We start from the raw sequence: 19,896 nt of genomic DNA on the forward strand, positions 1-19,896 counted from the left end.
TCCAGAGGGAAGCAAGGACCCAGGACTCCCTGACGGTTCTGGACAAGGCTCTGCAGGCGCCAGGCCTCAGGTCAGAACAGGACTCAGCTAAATGCCTTCAGAGCTCCGGGTGAGATGTGCAGCACCCGCCACCGTCAGTCTTCGTGTGTTGGGGTGTGATGGGGATGGTGTCTCAGTCCTGTGTTCTCCTGCTGCTGTGTTTAGGACATGTCAGTTTCCCATGACTGCTGGAACAAGTTACCCCAGCCTTAGGGGCTCAGAACAACACACAGGACTCTCACGCTTCTGGAACACGGTCCCCACTCCCTCCGGAGGCTCCGGACCAGCATCCTCCCATTGCCTCCAGCTTCTGCTGTCTCTCTCCATGGCCGGCTCCTCTGTGTCTCTTCTCTCTGTGTCTCTCTTCTGTCTCTTAGAAGGACACGCGTGATTGCATTTAGACCCCCCACCCCCACCCCCGCATAACCCAGGAAAAGCACCTCTCAAGATCCCTACGTTTATCACAGCTTTTGCCTCAGAGGTGACATTCGAAGCGCTGGGGTTTTGCACAGATTTTGAGGGAGGTCTTAATCAGCTCAGGTGGCTGTAGCAGAAAATCACACACAGGCAGCCTGAGCAGCAGACACAGGAAGCTCCCACTGCTCTGGGGTGGAAGCCGGAGATCCTGGCACCAGCTGACTGGCCTCCTGGTGAGGGCCCTTCCTGGTTTCTTGGTGCGACAGAGAAAGGGGAGGGCAACCCTCTCCTATGAGTGCACTGATCCCACTGGGAGGACCCCATTCCACACGCCACAGCACTGGGGATGGGGTTCCACCCGTGACTCCTGCAGGAGGGCAAACATGCAACCAATAGGCCGCGTGCCTCTGGGCAGCAAAGGTCCCCTCTCACCTGCACTTCATTCTCCCGGTGCTGCCTCTAAGGACAAGGCTGGCTCCAGCGGGCTCAGTGCTGACTGCCAGGATGCAGGGGGCCTGCTTGCTCGACATAGCTGCGAAGCCGGCTGATTACATTTCAGGCTTTTGTTTATTCCCCATCCCGACCCACTCCTTCATCCACACAGACTGCTTGGACCTGGACTCAGGCCAGGCTGGACACGAGGCAGACAGAGGGACGTCCCCAGCAGCCAGCTCCCTCTGTCCCAACAGATGGAGGGACGTCCCCAGCAGCTGGCTCCCTCTGTCTGAGCCCTGAGAAGGTGGGGTCCTCAAGAGCTCCCCTCCGCAGCCCCAGCCGCTCCCATGCTGCAGCTCCTGCCCCCTCCCGGGGCTCTATCTCCCCACGGAGAAAGGGGGTCCCTCCACTGGGCAGGCACAGCCTCCTTCCAGGCCTTGTTACGGGCACCTGCACACGTGCCTGGGCCACCTATGCCGTGCCCACCACCTCGGCAGATGCCAGGGTCCACAGAAAGGCATTGGGTGCAACAGTCACTCAGCTGTTGTGTTTTCTTTCTCTTAGCCACAATCTGGTCCTAGCAGCAGTGTCCGTGGTTTGGAGCCCAGGTTGGGCACCCCACTGATGCCAATTTTCTTTGCCCTTATCATCCCAAGGCGGCTGCTGCAGTTTCAGACACCACCACTTTGTTCAGTGCAAAGGAGAAGGGGGACAGGGTGTGTGCCAGTTACACGTTTCTTCTTCTGGAGAATCTAAACCTTACCCGAAAATGCCACCGTAGCCTCATGCTTGCTTGTCACCAATCCGAGCTGTGAGAATGGCTCCATCCTCTACACCAGAAATGGGCAAGGCCCAAGAGGGCTGGGAACTGCCAGTCCCCTTGAGGGCCCTCTTATTTTTATTTTTTAGAGATGAGAAAACTGGAGTTCGGAGATGGGCTTGTTCACAGCCACACAGCCAGGGAGCCTGCTCACCCCAGTGTGTGCCCAGCCAGAAACCTGCGTCTGGGCCCCCAGAGGCTGGGATCTTCACAGTGGGGACCCACCATGTCCACTGCCTGCAGGAACCGACAGAGAGGCTGTGATGCTGAGCCCCCGCCTCATGAGACAAGGCTTTGCCCGATGGAATGCACCCAGCGGCAGTGGACAGCGGTGCTGGAGCCTGCGGGGTTGAGGCGGTGGAGCTTGGTCAGCGCGGGGGGCAGGGGGCAGGAGGGGGGATGTGGCCAGGGGCCAGGGAGCAGTCAGGGCTGGTCGGCTGACCAGAGGCTCAAGGAGAAGGTGAGCTTTGAGTGATGGTCACTGGGCCATATGGGGTGGGGCGGCTCTGGCTCTGAGCGAACTCCTGCTTGGAGGAGGCCTTGGGCTTCCTGAGGCTGGTGGCCCCCAGGCCACACTCTGCCCTGGCCCTAGGGGACTCTGAGCTCTGGGCTCCTGAAGCCTCAGAGATGAGGAGCAAGCAGCTGCAGGTCCCCAAGCCATAGTGGGGTAAGCCTGGGACTTTGCAGGGGATGCCAGGTTATATCTGATGCTGGCCCCGATCCTGATCAGCCTGCTTTTAACAGCAGATGGTGGAAAGAGAGGCAGAGGTGGTGTACTAGGCCATTCTTGCATTGCTATAAGGAAAACCTGAGACTGGGTAATTTATAAAGAAAAGAGGTTTAATTGGCTCATGGTTTTGTAGGCCGTACATGAAGTGTAGTGCCAGGATCTGCTTCTGATGAGGCCTCAGGAAGCTTCCAGTTGTGGTGGAAGGTAAAGGGGGAGCAGATGCATGGCATTGTAAGAGGGGGGCAAGTCAGAGGGAGGAGGCATCTCACATTGTGAGAGGCAGAGCAAGTCAGAGCGGGGAGGTGCCTCATTGTGAGAGGAGAGCAAGTCGGGGGGGTAGGCGCCTCACATTGTGAGAGGGGAGCTGTGAGGGGGGCAAGTCAGAGGGGGAGGCACCTCACATTGTGAGAGGGGGGCTGTGAGAGGGGGGCAAGTCAGAGCGGGGAGGTGCCTCACATTTTTTTTTTTAAATTGAGACGGAGTCTCACTCTGTCGCCCAGGCTGGAGTGCAGTGGCGTAATTTCAGCTCACTGCAACCTCTGTCTCCCAGGTTCAAGCAATTCTCCTGCCGCAGCCTCCCAAGTAGCTGGGATAACAGGTGCATACCACCACACCCAGCTAATTATTTTTGTGTTTTCAGTAGAGACAGGGTTTCACCATGTTGGCCAGGGTGGTCTTGAACTCCTGACCTCAAGTGATCCACCCGCCTCAGTTGCCCAAAGTGCTGGGATTATAGGTGTGAGCCACTGCGCCCAGCCACCACACACTTTTAAACTACCAGATCTACCAGAGTGAGAACTCACTCATCACCAACAGGATGACCCACGCCATTCATGAAGGACCCATTCCTGTGATCCAAACACTTCCTACCAGCCCCCACCTCCAGCACTGGTGATTACATTTCAACATGAGATTTGTGGGGACAAACATCTAAACCATATCGAGTGGGCTCAGGAGGCAGCAGCCCTGGAAGATGCCAAGTGCCTGGGAGGAGAGAGGAAGACGCCGGCGTTCACGGGTGCCATGTGCAGGCGCAGCTCCTGCCAGGCGGCTGAAGATGCAGCTCCAGGTGGTGGCAGTGCCCCAGCCCCACCAGTCCTTCCTGGGGAGAGGGTCATGGCTCAGTGGCTGAGGGGCTGGGGGGCTTGTCTGAGAGGGGTGCATGCCTGCCTATCAGGCACTTTCGGGAAAAGCTGGAAAACAAGATTTCCCTGAGAAGTCCTGGGCTTTCTGGTGTTGGAAACTGTAGGAAACAGCCGGCCTCTGCTTCCCCTCCAGGGTCCAGGAGAGAATTTGTTTTGGACAAACCTTGTAGGCCACATGCTTGGGGCACCTCTGACCTCACCCAGTGCCATGCCCCCCAGCTGAGGCCCGGCCCCTGCTTTGGAGTGGTTCAGGGATGTGAGGCCTAGCACTGGTCCGCAGGCCTGTGGGAGCCCTCTGGGCCCCTTGCAGAGTGGGGCAGCACTTGGCCAAGGACTGCGAGGGCTGAGCGTCCTGACCCCGTGGGATAGCAGAGCCGCCCACCCTGCCTCGGGGCTCCTGGGCGTCTCCTGCAGCCACACCACTTGTAGCTGGGTTCTGTCCTGGGACAGCAGAGACACCCAGCCTGCCTCGGGGCTCCAGGGCGTCTCCTGCAGCCACACCACTTGTAGCTGGCTCTGTGCATGTTGTCAGTGCAGCCCCAGCAGCTCAGAGCGGTTCACAAGCTCCCAGACCAACAGTACCTGCTCCAGGGAAACTCCTATGAGGGCACTGAAACTTCCCATCGTTACAGGGCTCCGGCCCATAGCCATGGGGATGCCCCTTCCCATACCAGCTCCTGCAACTGGAAGGCTGCGGGCCATTCACTCTGAAGCCTCCCCTTTCCAGACACAAGGGCAGGAGTCAAGGGCAGTGGCAGCATCCCCCAAAGATGTCGATGGATGGTGTTTCAACCTAAACCGGACAGCCGCACTCCCTCCCTGGCCACACAGTGGGACAGAGACCAGGACACAGTGGCCCACCCGCTGCCCTCACACTCCCCTCCTCCACGGTGTGAACTAAACCACATACATGGCCTGTTACTCGGACGAAGTGGGAAGGTGTGGCCCCACCCCCTCCTAAGACATTACAACGCGGAGAACCCCCAAGCCCGCCCTCAATTGTGTTCACTGGAAACAGCCCAGCAAGGGCTACGTGTGCCATCCGGTTTCACTTTTGGGAAGGTTAGTGGGTAAAATGCGGTATTGACAGTTCTCAAATATTGATGTTGATCTTAACTGCTAGAGATACCGTGAGGGAAAAGAGCGCTTTTGTTCAACGTTTATGAATGGATAAAGGAGGAACTGAAACCAGCAAAGGGGCGGCTGGCCCTGGACCAGACGTGGCTTCACCGAGGAGCTGTGGGCAGGGTGGGCTGGCACCTCCTTTCCTCTCGAGAAGGATGTGGGGAGCAGGTGGCTCGTGCCACCCGCCTCCCCGGCCCTCATCCATGCCTCTGCACTGCCCGCTGGGCTCCTGCCGCCCGTGGATGTGGGGAAAGGCCTTGGAGTAGGATGGAGGTCCACGCGTGGGTGTTTGACAGATACCGGTGGATGGAGGTCCACGCGTGGGTGTTTGACAGATACCGGTGGATGGAGGTCCACGTGTGGGTGTGTGGCAGATACCAGTGGATGGAGGTCCATGTGTGGGTGTGCAACTGGGTGTGAGACTGTGTGTGGGTGAGCGTGTACATGAGTGTGCATGTGCACGTACACCTGTGTGTGTATGCTGTGTGAGCAGGTGTGTGAACTGTATGCTGTGGCTGTGAGCGTGTGCACACGTGAACTGAGCATGACAGTGCAAATGTGTGTGCCGCGAGTTCCACTGGCCACATGAATGCAGGCGAAGCCGCTCCGCTAGGCTGTGGATTTCCAGCCCGGCCACGCTGGTTGCCTGTGTCTTCTTCTTGACACAGGATGGAGAAAGAACGATGCAGGATGCATCTCCGAGCCTGGCTCAGGCACCCAGAGGGAGCTGGGTTTGGGCGCAGCTGCTCTGCATAGTCCTGGCTTGGATGCTGCGAGCCAGGTGGGCCTGGGATAAGTGCCCGTCCCTGGGGTGGGTGGAGGCCCCCATTTCCCTCTCAAGTCCCCTCACTGCACATCACAGCCTCCTCCCACCCGTGCTCTGTTTAGAGAAAGCCCAGAGGCCCCTCAGACCACACCTCCAGCCCTCTTCTCTGACCATGTGGGTCTCCCTGTTTCCTTCCGCTGGCCTGGTCTCTGTAGGGCTCACTGAGCCTGCAGTCTGGGACCCACAGGCTTGAGGATTGAGGCTCGGGGCCTGGGAGCCTCCCTGGAATGTTCTAGAAAGCTATGGATGGGGCACCTATCAGGGAGACAGCATACAGAGAGCATCTCCCACCTGGGTCCTGCCATAGCGGCTTGGGCCTGTGGGCCTAAAGAGCCGCTCCAGAATTTAACTGGGCCTGAGGGCTGGTGCCCTGTGAGGAACCCGGGATAGAACCTGGGGACAGAGGCCTCCATTAGTCCTTGGGAGCGGCAGATAGCCCATGGGGTCATTGTGATCATGGTGCATTGTGGGAGCGTGCGCTGGGATGGGGAGGGGTCATGATCATGGTGCATTGTGGGAGTGTGGGGAGGGAGTGTGGGGATGGGGAGGGGTCGTGATCATGGTGCGTCGTGGGAGTGTGTGCTGGGATGGGGAGGGGTCATCGTGATCACGGTGCATTGTGGGATCACGCGCTGGGATGGGGAGGGGTCACTGTGATCACGGTGCGTTGTGGGAGCGTGTGCTGGGATGGGGAGGGGTCACTGTGATCACGGTGCGTTGTGGGAGTGTGCGCTGGGATGGAAAGGGGGTCATCGTGGGAGCGTGTGCTGAGATGAGGAGGGGTCATCGTGATGATGGCACAGCGCACTCTCCTCTGGTCTAGGTTTAGGGATGCCAGTGAGACCCGCTGAAGCGTTGGGGCCCTACCCAAGGTGAGGCGTGCCCAGGTCTGGGGACTCCTGTCTTGGGGCCCCTCCCGGGAGAACCACCCCCCTCCTCTGGCAGAAAACCCCCAAAGCCGTGGAGGAGCCCTGGGCCCACAGACAGCATCCCTGCTGCTGGGGACCCCAGGCTTGTGCGGGTGCCGCTGCCATGGGGCTGATGGGGCCCAGCCCAGGCGCCTCAGCCCCTGCTTTTGCTTTCCCAGCTTCTCTGCGGCTCTGTGCTTTCGTGGCCCCACTCCAGGCCGGAAGGCTCCCACGTCTCTGTGGATCTTCACGATGTGGCCAACCAGAGTGAGCACCGTGGGGAAGTGGAGACAGACACAACGTTCAGCAGCAGAAGACAGGATGATAAAGTTGGGTTTGGTTTATGATGTAACGTGACCATTAAAAGTGTTTAATAAACAATGTTAAAGGCTACTTAGTGGCAGATACATATGGCAATGCTTAGCATAACCTCATGACTGTCAATACGCACAGGCTTGAGAAACACCTGCAGGATACATGAGGGCATGTTAGCATGGGTTATCTCAGCAGGGTGGCATATCAAATCTCGGTGGCCTTCTGTAGTGTCTATATTTTCGACAGTGAAGCTGGGATACTTTGGTGAGCAGAGGCATTGTTTTCAAAGTTCCCATTGGTACTTCCATCACATCCCTGTGTGGTTCTGTCCTGGACCGGCTGCCCACTGAGGTCCCACTCGCCCTGCCCTGCCCTGTCTGGCCAGCTGGGTACCTGCCCAGAAGGAAGAGGCTCAGTGTGTGAGGCCTGTGTTATGCCCTGAAAAGCCACTTCTGTTGGGTGAGGGCCCATGAGGCCTTCAGTTTGCCGTCGTTGTGTGCTTCTGAAGAACAGGGATGCTGTCCACTGTTCTCTGTCTCCTGGCTGGACAGAATTCCACTCTGCATATCAGGGGCAGTGATGGGGCTGCGGGTGTGAGGGCTCAGCTGTGCCTGAACTCCTTCACGGTCTTGCAGGAGGGGTCATGGAAAGTTACGGGACAATCTGCACTCAGGAATGCTGAGTGTTTGGCAGGCCCCATGAACAGTGATCAAATATGATCAAATATGACGCTGTGTGTCCTACAGCCTAAGGGCTGTGGCAGAGACCAGAAGGGCCATCAGCTCCCACAGCTCTCGAGTCCAACTCAGGGCTCCCCCTTGCTGACCTCCCTGGGTTGTCAGTGGAGACAGCCACCCTCCCACAGAGCAACTGCCTGAGATGGGCCAGGCCACCCCCGTGCCCTGGCTCTTGCTGCACATGCTGAGGTCAGCACAGAGGCGCCCTCAGACACCAGCACGCCCTCGGGTTTGCAGCTTGTCAAATATCCGATGAAGGCAATCTGGCCAAATGTGCTCTAACACCACTGGACCAAGGGAACGTCTTGGGCTGAACAGATGTAGCCTTGCATCCACCGCCTGCCACCACCCTCTGTGTATACCCCCTGCACACACCTCTGCACATACTCCCCCTGCACACTGTTGCACACATCCCCTGCACATAGCTTCTGCACACAGCCTGTGTACACTCCCTGCACAGATCCCCTGCACACACCTCCCACACACATCCTCTGCACAAACCCTGTGTATACCCCCTGCACACACCTCTACACACACCTCCTGCACACACCTTGTGTACACCCCCTGCACACTGTTGCACATACCTCCTGCACATAGCCCCTGCACACGCCTCTGCACACACCCCCTGTACACACTATTGCACACGCCCCCACACATAGCCCCTGCACATACCTCTGCACACACCTCCTGCACACACTGTTGCACACACCCCCACACAGCCCCTGCACACACCTCTGCACACACCCCCTGCACACACTATTGCACACACCCCCACACATAGCCCCTGCACACACCTCTGCACACACCTCCTGCACACACTGTTGCACACACCCACACACAGCCCCTGCACACACCTCTGCACACACCTCCTGCACACACTGTTGCACACACCCCCACACATAGCCCCTGCACACACCCTCTGCACACACCCCTTGCACATACACCCTGTATATACCCCTGCATACTCCTTATGTACACCACTGCACATACTCCCTGCACAGACCCTGTGTGCATCCTCTGCACACACTCCTTGTGTATACTGTCTGCACACACCCCCTACATGTACACCCTCTGCACACTCCTCCTGCATACACCCCATGTACACCTTCTGCACACACTCCCTGCACACATTCTGAGTACACCTCCTGCACACGCATACAACCTCTGCACACACCCCCTACAACATCCACACACACTCCCTGCACACAGCCCCTGTATACAGCCCCTGCACACACTCCCTGCACACACTCCCCGTGTACACCCTCTGTCTGTGTATACCCTTGTCTACTACCACCATACGTACCCTCCACTACCCTGCCTTGTGTATCACCCCCCAAGCTGTGACATACCAGGGATGTTGCCAACGAGCTGGTCTAACCTGGGGTGAGGGTTTCTGGGTGCCCCTAGACACCAGGAGAAAGGCCGGGAGGGGACACCCCTGGGGCTCTGCACTCACTCCACCAGGTGCTGGGCCACAGTAGTATGGTGACACAGTAGGTGTCTTGAGCGGGATTAATGTCTTCCCAATAAGCAGGCTGAACTCTGTCTTCCTTGAAAGCTCTCTAGAAGGACCTCACTGGGATAAACACAGGGGGACCCTCCAGGGCGCCGTCAGCCATGAGCCACAGTGCTGGGCCTGTGACATCTCTGGAGGTTCTGGGGTGGAGAAGGACCGGCCGTGGGGAGCCACTGGCTGGGGAGAAGCTCAGCTCCCGCCCACCTCTGGGAGGCCCGGGGCTGGACGGGAGGCGCAGCAGACAAGGCTCCGGGCGGGTGCTGGGGGGTCTGGAGGAGTACCCGCGTGGGGGTCGGGTCGGGGGGGAGTCTAGGTGAGTCGGGGGTCCCCGGGGGCGCTGGGTTCAGGGTGGGAGCGGAGTGTGGATGGGGCAGGGTCCCCACGCCCACCACCAGCCGCGATTCCACCGCGCCTACTCGAGATTTCCCCGGGAGGACACGGCGTGTGTCAAGGACCCGGGCCTAGAAGGCGGCCGCGCCCAGTGATGCCTTGACAGGGCGCTATCTGGGGCGGGGGCTGGGGTCGCGTGGCCAGTACCTGGGAGAACCGCCATTCAGGAGACACCCCCGCCAGGCTCTTGGTTCCGCCCACGCAGGCCCCGCCCCCTCCCCCCGCCCGCCGCGCAGGCGCCGTCCGAGGGCTCCGTTTGAAACATGGCGCGGGCTGGGCCTCGGCTGCTGCTGAGCGAGGAGGCAGTTCGGGCGAAGAGCGGCCTAGGGCCTCACCGCGACCTGGGTGCGCCGGAGGGCGGGCGGGGGTGCAAGCGTGAGGGTGGCGGGGGGTGGGTGCCGAGCTTCTCGGGGCGGCGGCGGACCGTGGGCAGGCGGGACCCCTCTGCGCGGCGCCGCGGGCGTCCAGAACGGTCGCGGGCGGGCGGGGCGCGCGTGCCCAGGTGAGCGACCCACCCCCCGTGCCCAGGTGCGGCCCCTCCCCGCGTTCGGGTTCCCGCGTCCCGGCCCCTGCCTGTCTAGCGGGCCACTGTGGTTCCGTGACTGGGGGGTTACATCCGCTGAGAAGAGGGAGGCAGCCCTGCTGCCCAGGAGCGCAGCCCGCCCTCCCGCTGGGGACCCCCTCCCTGGTTCTCCTGGGCCCACTCTGTGGAGGATGTTGGTGGCCGGTTTCCTTCTTGTTGGCTTATTTTTGTCTGGTTTTGGCGTCAGGGTGAAGCCGAGCTCATAAACTGTTGAGAAGTGTTGTCTTCTCTTTTATTTAGAAGAGGTTCTGTAGAGTTTGTGCTCATTGTTTGAATGTTTCCTGGAATTTTCCAGTGAAACCATATGGACGTGTCAATTTCTGTTTTTGAAGGTTTTAAATGACAAATTCTGTATCTCTGGTTGTTAGAGAACCGTTCATACTAGTTTACCGCGAGCCGGCTGTGTGGGGTTTTGTGGAGTTGGCTTATTTGAACTAACTTGTGGAGTGTGTGTAGAGTTGTTCCTGGTGTTCTGTTGTTAGCCTGTTAATGTCTGTGTGTGGTCTGCAGGTGTTACTGGACCAACAGGTTCAGTCAGGTGCTGTGGGGGCCACAGGCCGATACACTGAGACAGCGGGGTTTGCAGCAGAGAAGGAGTTTAATGCTGGCAGGAGCCCAGCAGGGAGGTGGAAGGAGGGCTCAATCCATCTCCCCAAGGAGATCTGAGCGTTTTTTTTTTTTTTTTTTTAGACGGAGTCTCACTCTGTCGTCCAGGTTGGAGTGCAGTGGCACAATCTCAGCTCACTGCAACCTCCACCTCCCAGGTTCAGGTGATTCACTCAGCCTCCTGAGTAGCTGGGATTACAAGCGCGTGCCACCATGCCCAGCTAATTTTTTATATTTTTAGTAGAGACAGGGTTTCACCATATTAGCCAGACTGGTCTTGAACTCCTGATCTCAGGTGATCCACCTGCCTTGGCCCCCCAAAGTGCTGGGATTACAGGCATGAGCCACCACACCCAGCCTGAGCTGGGATTTTTAAAGGAACAGGATTGTAAGGGGCTGGAAAATTGGTGTTGTCAATTGGTCAAGGTAAGGGCCATGGAATTATCAGGGTGTGGAAACTGCATTCTTTGGTGAATCCGCTTGTGGGGTCCTTTAGACCAGCTGGCATCAGTCCCCAGGTCCTGAAAGAATATCTCAAATGGAAAACTTAACGGTTTATAATGTCCAAGTTATTATCTGTAGAGTAGTTAAGGGGAACTGTAACCTCGTGACAAAGTCCACGTGATCCTGAGGCAGTAGGCAGCAGGTGGCTCTGAGGAAGCAGGTGAGAGGGCAGCTGACCTCGGGACACACCGAGTCCTCCCTTCTTCCCTGATTAGTGCTACAAGGTTTACCGGGATATCCCTTTTCCCGATATTGATAATCTGTGTATTCTTTCTTTTTTAGTCTTTCTAGAGGCTTGCGAATGTTATCGATAGTTTCAAAGAACCGACTTTGGGTTTGATTTTTCTCCAGTGTTTTTCTAGTTTCAAATTTCATTGATTTCTGCTTTTTTTTTATTTCCTTCTTTCTGCTTGCTTTGCATTTATTTTATACTTTTTCTAGATTCTTGAGGCAAAACTGTAGATTATTGATTTGAGACTTTCTTATTTTCTATTATAAATAGTGCCACAAGTTTCCCTCTAAGCACTACTTTGGCTGTATCCACAAATTTTGTTATGTTGTATTTTAATTTTCATCCAGTTCAGCATATTTTAAGAATTTTCCTCGATACTTCCTGTTTGACCTGTGAATTTTTTGTTTGTTTGTTTTGTTTTTGAGGTGGAGTCTCGCTCTGTCACCCAGGCTGGAGTGCAGTGGCACGATCTTGGCTCATTGAAAGCTCTGCCTCCTGGGTTCATGCCGTTCTCCTGCCTCAGCCTCCCGAGTAGCTGGGACTACAGGCACCCGCCACCACGCCCAGCAAATTTTTTTTTTTTTTTTTTTGTATTTTTTAGTAGAGCCCGGGTTTCACCGTGTTAGCCAGGATGGTCTCCATCTCCTGACATCGTGATCCACCCACCTCGGCCTCCCAAAGTGCTGGGATTACAGGCATGAGCCACTGCGCCTGGCCTGACCTGTGGAATTTTAGGAGTATGTTTTTAACGTTCCACGTGTGACTATTTTCCTGTTATTTTTCTGTGTGATTCCATTATGGCCAGAATATAATCTGTATGATTTTAATTCTTTTAAATTTGTCAAGGTTTGTTTTATGATCCAGCATCTGGTCTATGTTGTTGAATGTTCCAGGTGCACTTGAATGTGTGTGTATTCTGTTGTTGAGTGGAGTGTTATGTAAATACGTAAATATCAATTGGATCCTGTTGGTTAATGGTATTGTTCAGTTCTTCTGTATCCTTGCTGATTTTCTGTCTAGTGACTCTATTAATGACTGAGAGAGGGGTGTGGAACCCTTAACTATAATTGTGGATTTGTCTATTTCTTTTTTCACTTTCTATGTTTTGAAGCTCTGTTTGTTGAATTACATAGCTAGGATTTTTATACCTTCTTAGTGGACTGACCCTTTTAGTATATGTAGTCGCCCTCTTTTTTTTTTGAGACAGAGTTTCCTTCTTGTCCCCCAGGCTGGAGTGCAGTGGCACGATCTTGGGTCACTGCAACCTCCGTCTCCCAGGTTCACATGATTCCTCTGCTTCAGCTTCCCGAGTAGCTGGGTTTACAGGCACCTGTCACCACGCCTGCCTAATTTTTGTATGTTTAGTAGAGACGGGGTTTCTCCGTGTTGGCTAGGCTAGTCTCGAACTCCTGACCTCAGGTGATCTCTGCCGGGCTCCCAAAATGCTGGGATTACGAGCGTGAGCCACCGTGCCTGGACCTTCTTCCTCTTTTTTCCTGGTAATTTTCTTTGTTGAGACATCTGTCTTATTTGATATTACTGTTGTTACTGTAGCTTCTTTTGATTGGTTTTTGCATGGCGTATCTTTTCCTATCCATTTGCTTTGAACTTTTAACTTACCTGTATCTTTATATTTGAAATTAGTTTCTTGGTTCATTATTTTTATTCACTCTGCTAATCTCTGTCTTGTAGTAGTGTTTTAGGCCATTTACATTTAATCTAATTGTTAAATATTAGAACTTAAGTGTACCATTTTATTGTTTTTTGATCGTTTCCTGTGTTTTTTCTTCTGTTACCCTTTTTCCTGCCTCCTGTGACTTACTGGAATATTCTTAGTGTCTCATTTTGATTTATCTGTTATGTTTTGGTGTATATCTCCTTGTATCGTTTTCATAGTGGTGGCTATACAAATTACAATGTATTTATGTCATTCAACACAGTTTACTTGTACAGATATTTTACCACTTCTAAGTGAAATACAGAAACTTTATCACCATTTAGGTCTCTATCCTCTCCCCTTTACAATTTAGTTGTCTTAAGTATTTCCTCTGCATACCTTGAGAACCATATTAATATTACGATTTTTTTAAATACCTAGCCTTTTCAATAACTCAGGAGGAAACATATTTATTTGCATGTTTATCTGTTCCGTTATTTTTTCTATATTCCACAATGCTCTAGGTTTCTTTCTTTTGTTTTTCCTTTATATTTGAAAAAATTTCTTCAGCAATTGTCTTAGGGCAGGTCTGCTTGTGACAAGTTCTCTTAGTTTTTCTCTACAGTTTTACAGTTTTCATCTGTCATCTCCATTTTGCTATTAAACTGCTCTTGTGATTTTTTTGTTACTGTATTTTTCTTTGAAATTTCTATTTGTTTCTTGTTTATATCTTCTGTTTCTTTGCTAAGGCTATTTTTCCTTTGTCTCAAGGGTTTGTAATTGTTCATTGAAGCATTTTTTATGACAGTCACTTTAAAATCCTTGTTAGACCTGACTTCTGTGTTCTCTCTTGGTGGTATCTGTTGTTTGACTGTGTTTTCTCATTCAAATTGCCATTTTTCTGGTTCTTGGTCATTTTTTATCGTATTGTGGACATGCTGGGTATGATGTCATGAGACTGCTTCCTGTTTAAATCCTCTTACTTGAGAAGACTCCTCACTCGAGCCTGCTGGGTGCCACCTTGTTGCCGGGACAGTCGTGGAGCTCCTGTCTCACCCACGGCCTCTGGCAGACCCTACTGGCTGGGAGGGTGAAGGGCACCACCTCGTTCTAGCCAGGCCAGGACAGCAGTCAGGATCCATTCTCACACCCCAGTGCTGGCTGCTGCGCAAGGCCAGGTGTACGAGGGGCATGTGTGTGTGTGTGTGTGTGTGTGGTGGGGGTTTGCTTGCAGGAGGGCTGATGATGTGAACAGTGTGTGTGGTTGCAGGAGGGCTGGTGATGTGCAGACAGTCTGTCCTGCCAGGCCCCTCCTGGGCCTTTGGCCGTCGAGAGCAGGCTTATGGTTTTTGGTCTTTTGGTGTTTCTGGGCTGCTGGCTTCTGTAGCACCCGGAGTGGGATGTGTAGTAGATAAGCAGAAACAAAACCCCAGAGTCAAGCCAGGGACTCAGCGCTGGGTTCTCGCTCGAGTGCCGAGGCCCCTGGCTGGTTGGCTTCTGTTCCTTTCAGTCCCCCAGTGCTTGTTCTGTATGTTTTCCTCCAGGGTGGTGGGTCTAATGTGCGGGAGGAGCAGGTGAAATGTGTCCCTTCCATGTTGCCTGGAACTGGAGGAGCTCAAACCAAATTTTAAACTTAATCAAAACATATTCTGGTTGGGCGTGGTGGCTCATGCCTGTAGTCCCAGCACTTTGGGAGGCTGAGGTGGATGGATCACTTGAGGTCAGGAGTTCGAGACCAGCCTGGCCAACATGGTCAGGAAACCACAAGACTGTCACGGAAACCCTTTTCTTTTAGGAACATGAGCCAAAGGTGACTGCACCTTGTCCCCTCCTGACCCTGTACCGGTGGCAGGGTATGGGGGACAATGAGCTGCTTGTCCTGTGTGCCTCCAAGTGGGGCAAAACCAGGCAGCGTCCTTCTGTTTAGCTGCACCTGAGATGCCTGAGAGCTATCTGAGGAAACAGGGAAACGTGGGGTTTTAGTAGAAACGCCGTCTCTACCAAAAATACAAAAATTAGCCGGATGTGGTGGCGCGTCCCTGTAATCCCAGCTACTCAGGAGACTGAGGCGGGAGACTCACTTGAACCCAGGAGGTGGAGGTTGCAGTGAGCCGAGATCGCACCATGGTACTCCAGCCTGGGCGACAGAGTAAGACTCCATCTCAAAACAAACAAAAAAACCAAAACATATTCTAAAACATAAATGTTCCCAGGAAAGGATTGACGTATTCAGATCTAAACTGCCTTTTTGGTTATGGAAACTTTCATCTTGTAGTTAACGTTGATGTAATGACTGCTTATGGGGTGCTCGGAGCTTGCACAGCCCAACCACAGTTGTAACAGGAGGACAGCAGAGAGGTTACTCGACTAGTGGGTTTCAGATGGTGATGGCTGCAAGGAGTGACAGAATTGAGCAGCCAGAAGTGGAGGCGGGAGATGGTTTAGAAGGTGTTCCTGGGGAGAGACGGTTCTGGAGGGAGAGGCAGTAAAGGTGGGAAGAAGCGTGTGGGATTGGAGGTATTGTAGAGATAAACATAAGCTGAAACTTAAGGTACGTTCCTTGCTTGTCAGTGCTGATATTCCACCTCCAAAGGAATTGCACTGGGTTCTAGGTGCCTCTTTCAGATTATGAGGGTACATATCTCTCCAAGAAAAGCTGAAAATACAGAAATGTGTAAGGGGGAAAATAAAGGGATTTATTCCACAATAGGACACTTGTGTTAACATTTGTCTTTCAATCTTTTTACATATACCGTTAGAGGAAGAAATGTTTTGAATGACCCTGTCAGGCATGGTGAGGAAGGCTTTATTCAGAACCATCGAGGTGGGCCTGGGGCCACTGCGCTGGGATTTTGCAGTGGGGGAGAGAGATGGAGCTCAACTCCAAGTACAGCAGGGGCCTGGGGGTAGTTTATAGCCGAGGATCAGGGCAGGGGCAGTGGATGGAAAATGACTGAGAGGACACGTGAGGAATAAGGGGATTTGGGCTAAACCGACCGAACAAGATTATTGCGTAAGAGAGGCCAGGGTGACCAGACACCACCTGTGGGATCTGGGGATGAGGAACCTGGGCAGCTACTGAGGGTGGGGGTCTTGGCTGCACTAAACTGGACTTTACAAGGAAGGGCACAGATGGCCGAGAAGACTCAGGAGCCTGAGTGAAGTTGAATTAAACCAAGAATCTGTGTCAGTTTCTACTCTATGTCCAAACACCAAGAACTTGACTGTTATTATAATAATTGTTTGCAAAATAAAAGATTAAAATCTCATAATTTTTTTTATTCTTAGCTGAGCTTCGGTCATTGTCTATTCCTGGAACTTACCAAGAGAAGATTACCCACCTGGGGCATTCCCTGATGAGTTTAACGGGTCTGAAATCTTTGGATCTCTCGCGCAACTCTTTGGTTAGTCTGGAGGTAAGTTTTAGGTCTCTTTCTTAAAAGAAAATTTATTGCTATCAACATCAGTGGAAAGTCCATTCACAGCAGAAACGGAGTCTGTTTTGTAACCCTCTGCTTACATCTGTAAACGGCACACTTTGTGTTGTGTTTTTTTGTGTTTACCGTGGGCTACGTTTCATACACATCACGTTACGTTGTGTTGTAGCACTCTGATGACGATGGTTATATCTTTAAAGGAAATGAAATGAGACCCCTGAGACTTAGTGAGTGGCAGCGCAGTGGGCCTGGGGCTGCCTCCTGGGCTCCTGGCGGGGTCACCCTGGAGGGAGATGCCTAGGTGGTGGTGAGGGGAGCTGTGCACACCTGCCATGGCCTGATTGGTGGGACTAGAACCGTGGGATACGCCTGCCCCGGGCGTGGTGCCTGAGCATTAGGGAGGCCGCGTCTGACACCAGCTGGGGAGTCTGCTCCAAGTCAGACGCGGACCCAGCCCAGGCTGCACCCAGTGCTGCCTCATCTTTCCCCTTCCCAGGCCTCAGCTTTCTTATCTGTGAAGGGCGGGGGGAGGGCCTCCCTGATGGTTCTCACCTGTAGGGTGACGTGTGGATTAAATGAAATTGTGCGTGTAAATCACTCAGCTTGGTGCTCACTGAGGCGGCCTCAGTAGATACCAGCTGTGCTTAGTTGCATTACGCTGTGGCACATGTGGGTTCCATAAACGATCATCTCACGATGTGGGCCGCCCTGATGGTTCTCACCCTGTAGGGCGGCATCTGGATTAAATGAAATTGTGCGTGCAAATCACTCAGCTTGCTGCACACCGAGGCCTCAGTAGATATTAGCTGTGCTTAGTTGCATTACGCCGTGGCACATGTGGGTTCCATAAACGATCATCTCACCACGTGGGGCCCAGAGAACTTCACAGATGAGAACGTGTTTCATTTTTCTACTTTTGCTGGTTAATGACATGTATTTATTGCAAATGCATTAAGTTCGTTGGTCAGTGTGTGTTGCTGGCTTATTTCACTGTGTATTTCTTTTTTAAAGTGTGAACAAATTCACTGTTTTCCTGTTGACAGGGCATTCAGTACCTGACTGCGTTGGAGAGTCTCAATCTCTACTACAACTGCATCTCCTCGTTGGCAGAAGTGTTTCGGCTCCACGCCTTAACCGAGCTCATGGACGTGGACTTCCGGCTGAACCCTGTGGCGAAGGTTGAGCCTGACTACCGCCTTTTTGTTGTGCACCTGCTCCCCAAGCTCCGGCAGCTGGGTAGGCGTCAGGCAGGGCCATGCTCACGCTTTTGTCCCCGCGGGGTATGGGAGTCGTGGTGGGTATCTGTGTGCTCAGCGTCACATGCTTGATTCCTTCTGGAACAGGGAGTTGGTTTTCTACACTGATGGCTTGAGTTCCTGCAGACACACAGCTCTAGCAGCCCTGTGTCTGGACAGGACAGGGCTGGAAGGAGAGCACCCTGGGAGGGCGCAGGGCTGGGGCCGTGGGAGCACAGCCCTGGACCAGGCTGCCCTGTCCTGTTCCGGCGCTCTGCGTCATGGCTGCTGGACTTGGGCACGTTCCTGAACATCTCCTGTCCTGTTTCCTCGCATAGCACCCGGGCGTCGTCTCAGGTGTAGCTAAACAGGACACTGCCTGGTTTTGCCCCACTTGGAAGCACACAGGACAAGCAGATCATTGTCCCCCACGCCCCGCCATTGGGACAGAGTCGGGAGGGGACGTGCAGTGACCTTTGGATCATGCTCCTGAAGGAAAAGGGTTTCCATGACAGTCTTGTAGGCAGAACTTCCAGGGCCCCCACAGCGATGCCCAGTAGGGAGGGTCCCTGGGTTGGGGCAGCCACAGGTCACCTTCCCGTCTGCCTCCTGCCTCCCCGGAGGTATTGTTGCTGTTGCCGTTGCTGTGAGCGCCTGGTGGTGCCTCTGCTGACTCTACCCCAAGTCACAGATCCAGGAGAGAGCTGGGGCCTCAGCCCAGGGGCACACTGACCAGAGTCCATGGGGGAAGAAGAGGGTGCAGGGCCTCTTACCTCAGTCCTCCTGTGTGAAGTGGGGGGATAAGAATGCCGTGTTGACATGTCGTGGTGGGGAGACCTGAGTTAATATCTGTAAGCTCCCAGACTGCCCGGCATGGCCAGGGGCCTATAAACGTTCACTGGTTATTTCTGTTGTTAGGGTCAGACCTACCATGCACCGCTGTTCAACACCTGCCCATCCTACTAAGAACCTAGGACCTTATCAAAAACAAAAGAATCACAGAGTCCCGACTATCTTGTTAGAACAAAAGACCAACAGAATCACAGAGGACAGAACACTTTCTCCCACTGCGAGTGCCCTGAACAGGCTGTTTTCCACGGCTGTGGGAGCATTCAGGTTCTTTTAGAGAACTGAGATTTGTATGTCAATTTCAAGTAAACAGCAGCTGAAGGAGGCCCCGCAGCTGAAGCACGTTGGTGGGTGATGTGCCCAGCCCCTGGGTAATGTCTGTTGTGGGCGTCGGGACTGAGGGCCAGCTGGGGTTTTGCCACCCACCAGATGAACACCCGGCAGCCGTCACCCTGTCAGCCCCGTGAAGTTCATGTGCAAAGCTGCACACAGGAGGTGGGAAAACGGGTGGAGGAGCGCCTGGGCGCCTCAGCAAGTAGACTGGGCAGGCTGTCTGGGGCCATCGTGGAGCCGTGCAGGGCCATGTCACCTCATCACAGGGAGGACTGGCCTGTGGTGTCTTGACGGCGATGTGATCACACATGTTTGTAAATGGAATTCTCACATTTTATTTAATTTTTGGGACATAGTCTCGCTTCGTCGCCCAGGCTGGAGTGCAGTGGCGTGATCTCAGCTCACTGCAACCTCCGCCTCCCGGGTTCAAGCAATACTCCTGCCTCAGCCTCCCAAGTAGCTGGGATTACAGGTGCGTGCCAGCATGCCCTGCTAATTTGTGTCTTTTTAGTAGAGATGGGGTTTTGCCATGTTGGCCAGGCTGGTTTCAAACTCCTGGCCTCCCAAAGTGCTGGGAATACAGGCGTGGGCCACTGAGCCTGGCCAAATTCTAACATTTTAAACTGCACTGCTTTGCTACTTGGAGAAGCTTCTGGAGATGCTGGAAAGAGCTGTCTGTCAGCATGCAGCACACACAGCCTCTGTTTGGTGATAGTGTAGGTTAGTGGTATGGATTGAAATGTTTAAAGGAGTCCTCTTGTGAGAATGCCCCAGTCTGCCACAGTTTGACCATTTTTTAGTAACTAACGATCAAAACAATTTTTCTCTGACCTTCTAAAAGTGACTTGAGAAGCTGACAGTATCCCTGGGTCCTGGTGGACTTTGCTTCTGCAGGAGTTCAGCTAGCCTGGGCACTGGGGGCCGGCAGTTGGCAGTGGCAGGAGCATCGGATGGGAGGGAAGCGACTGGGGGTGCATTTGCTGCTCTGCAAGGGCTGGGAGGCGCTCAGGGCGTCTGTGTGGCCAAAGCTAGACCTAGCTCCCAACATCACTGTCAG

The 19,896-nt window shown here is 53.9% G+C and overlaps 1 protein-coding gene across 1 annotated transcript in view; it reads left to right on the forward strand.

Annotated features, from left to right (window-relative positions):
- Window positions 1–9,644: 9,644 nt before the first annotated feature.
- CEP72 (centrosomal protein 72) overlaps window positions 9,645–19,896 on the forward strand; it is a 34,178-nt gene continuing 23,926 nt past the window's right edge. The window contains exons 1-3 of the mRNA XM_032135771.2: window positions 9,645–9,748; window positions 16,274–16,401; window positions 17,466–17,658. Coding sequence (XP_031991662.1) covers window positions 9,667–9,748; window positions 16,274–16,401; window positions 17,466–17,658 — 403 coding nt within the window. The 5' untranslated portion in view covers window positions 9,645–9,666. The remainder of the gene's footprint in view (window positions 9,749–16,273; window positions 16,402–17,465; window positions 17,659–19,896) is intronic.

The sequence above is a fragment of the Hylobates moloch genome, unplaced genomic scaffold (assembly GCF_009828535.3).
Source record: "Hylobates moloch isolate HMO894 unplaced genomic scaffold, HMol_V3 SCAFFOLD_17, whole genome shotgun sequence".
Lineage (NCBI taxonomy): Eukaryota > Metazoa > Chordata > Mammalia > Primates > Hylobatidae > Hylobates > Hylobates moloch.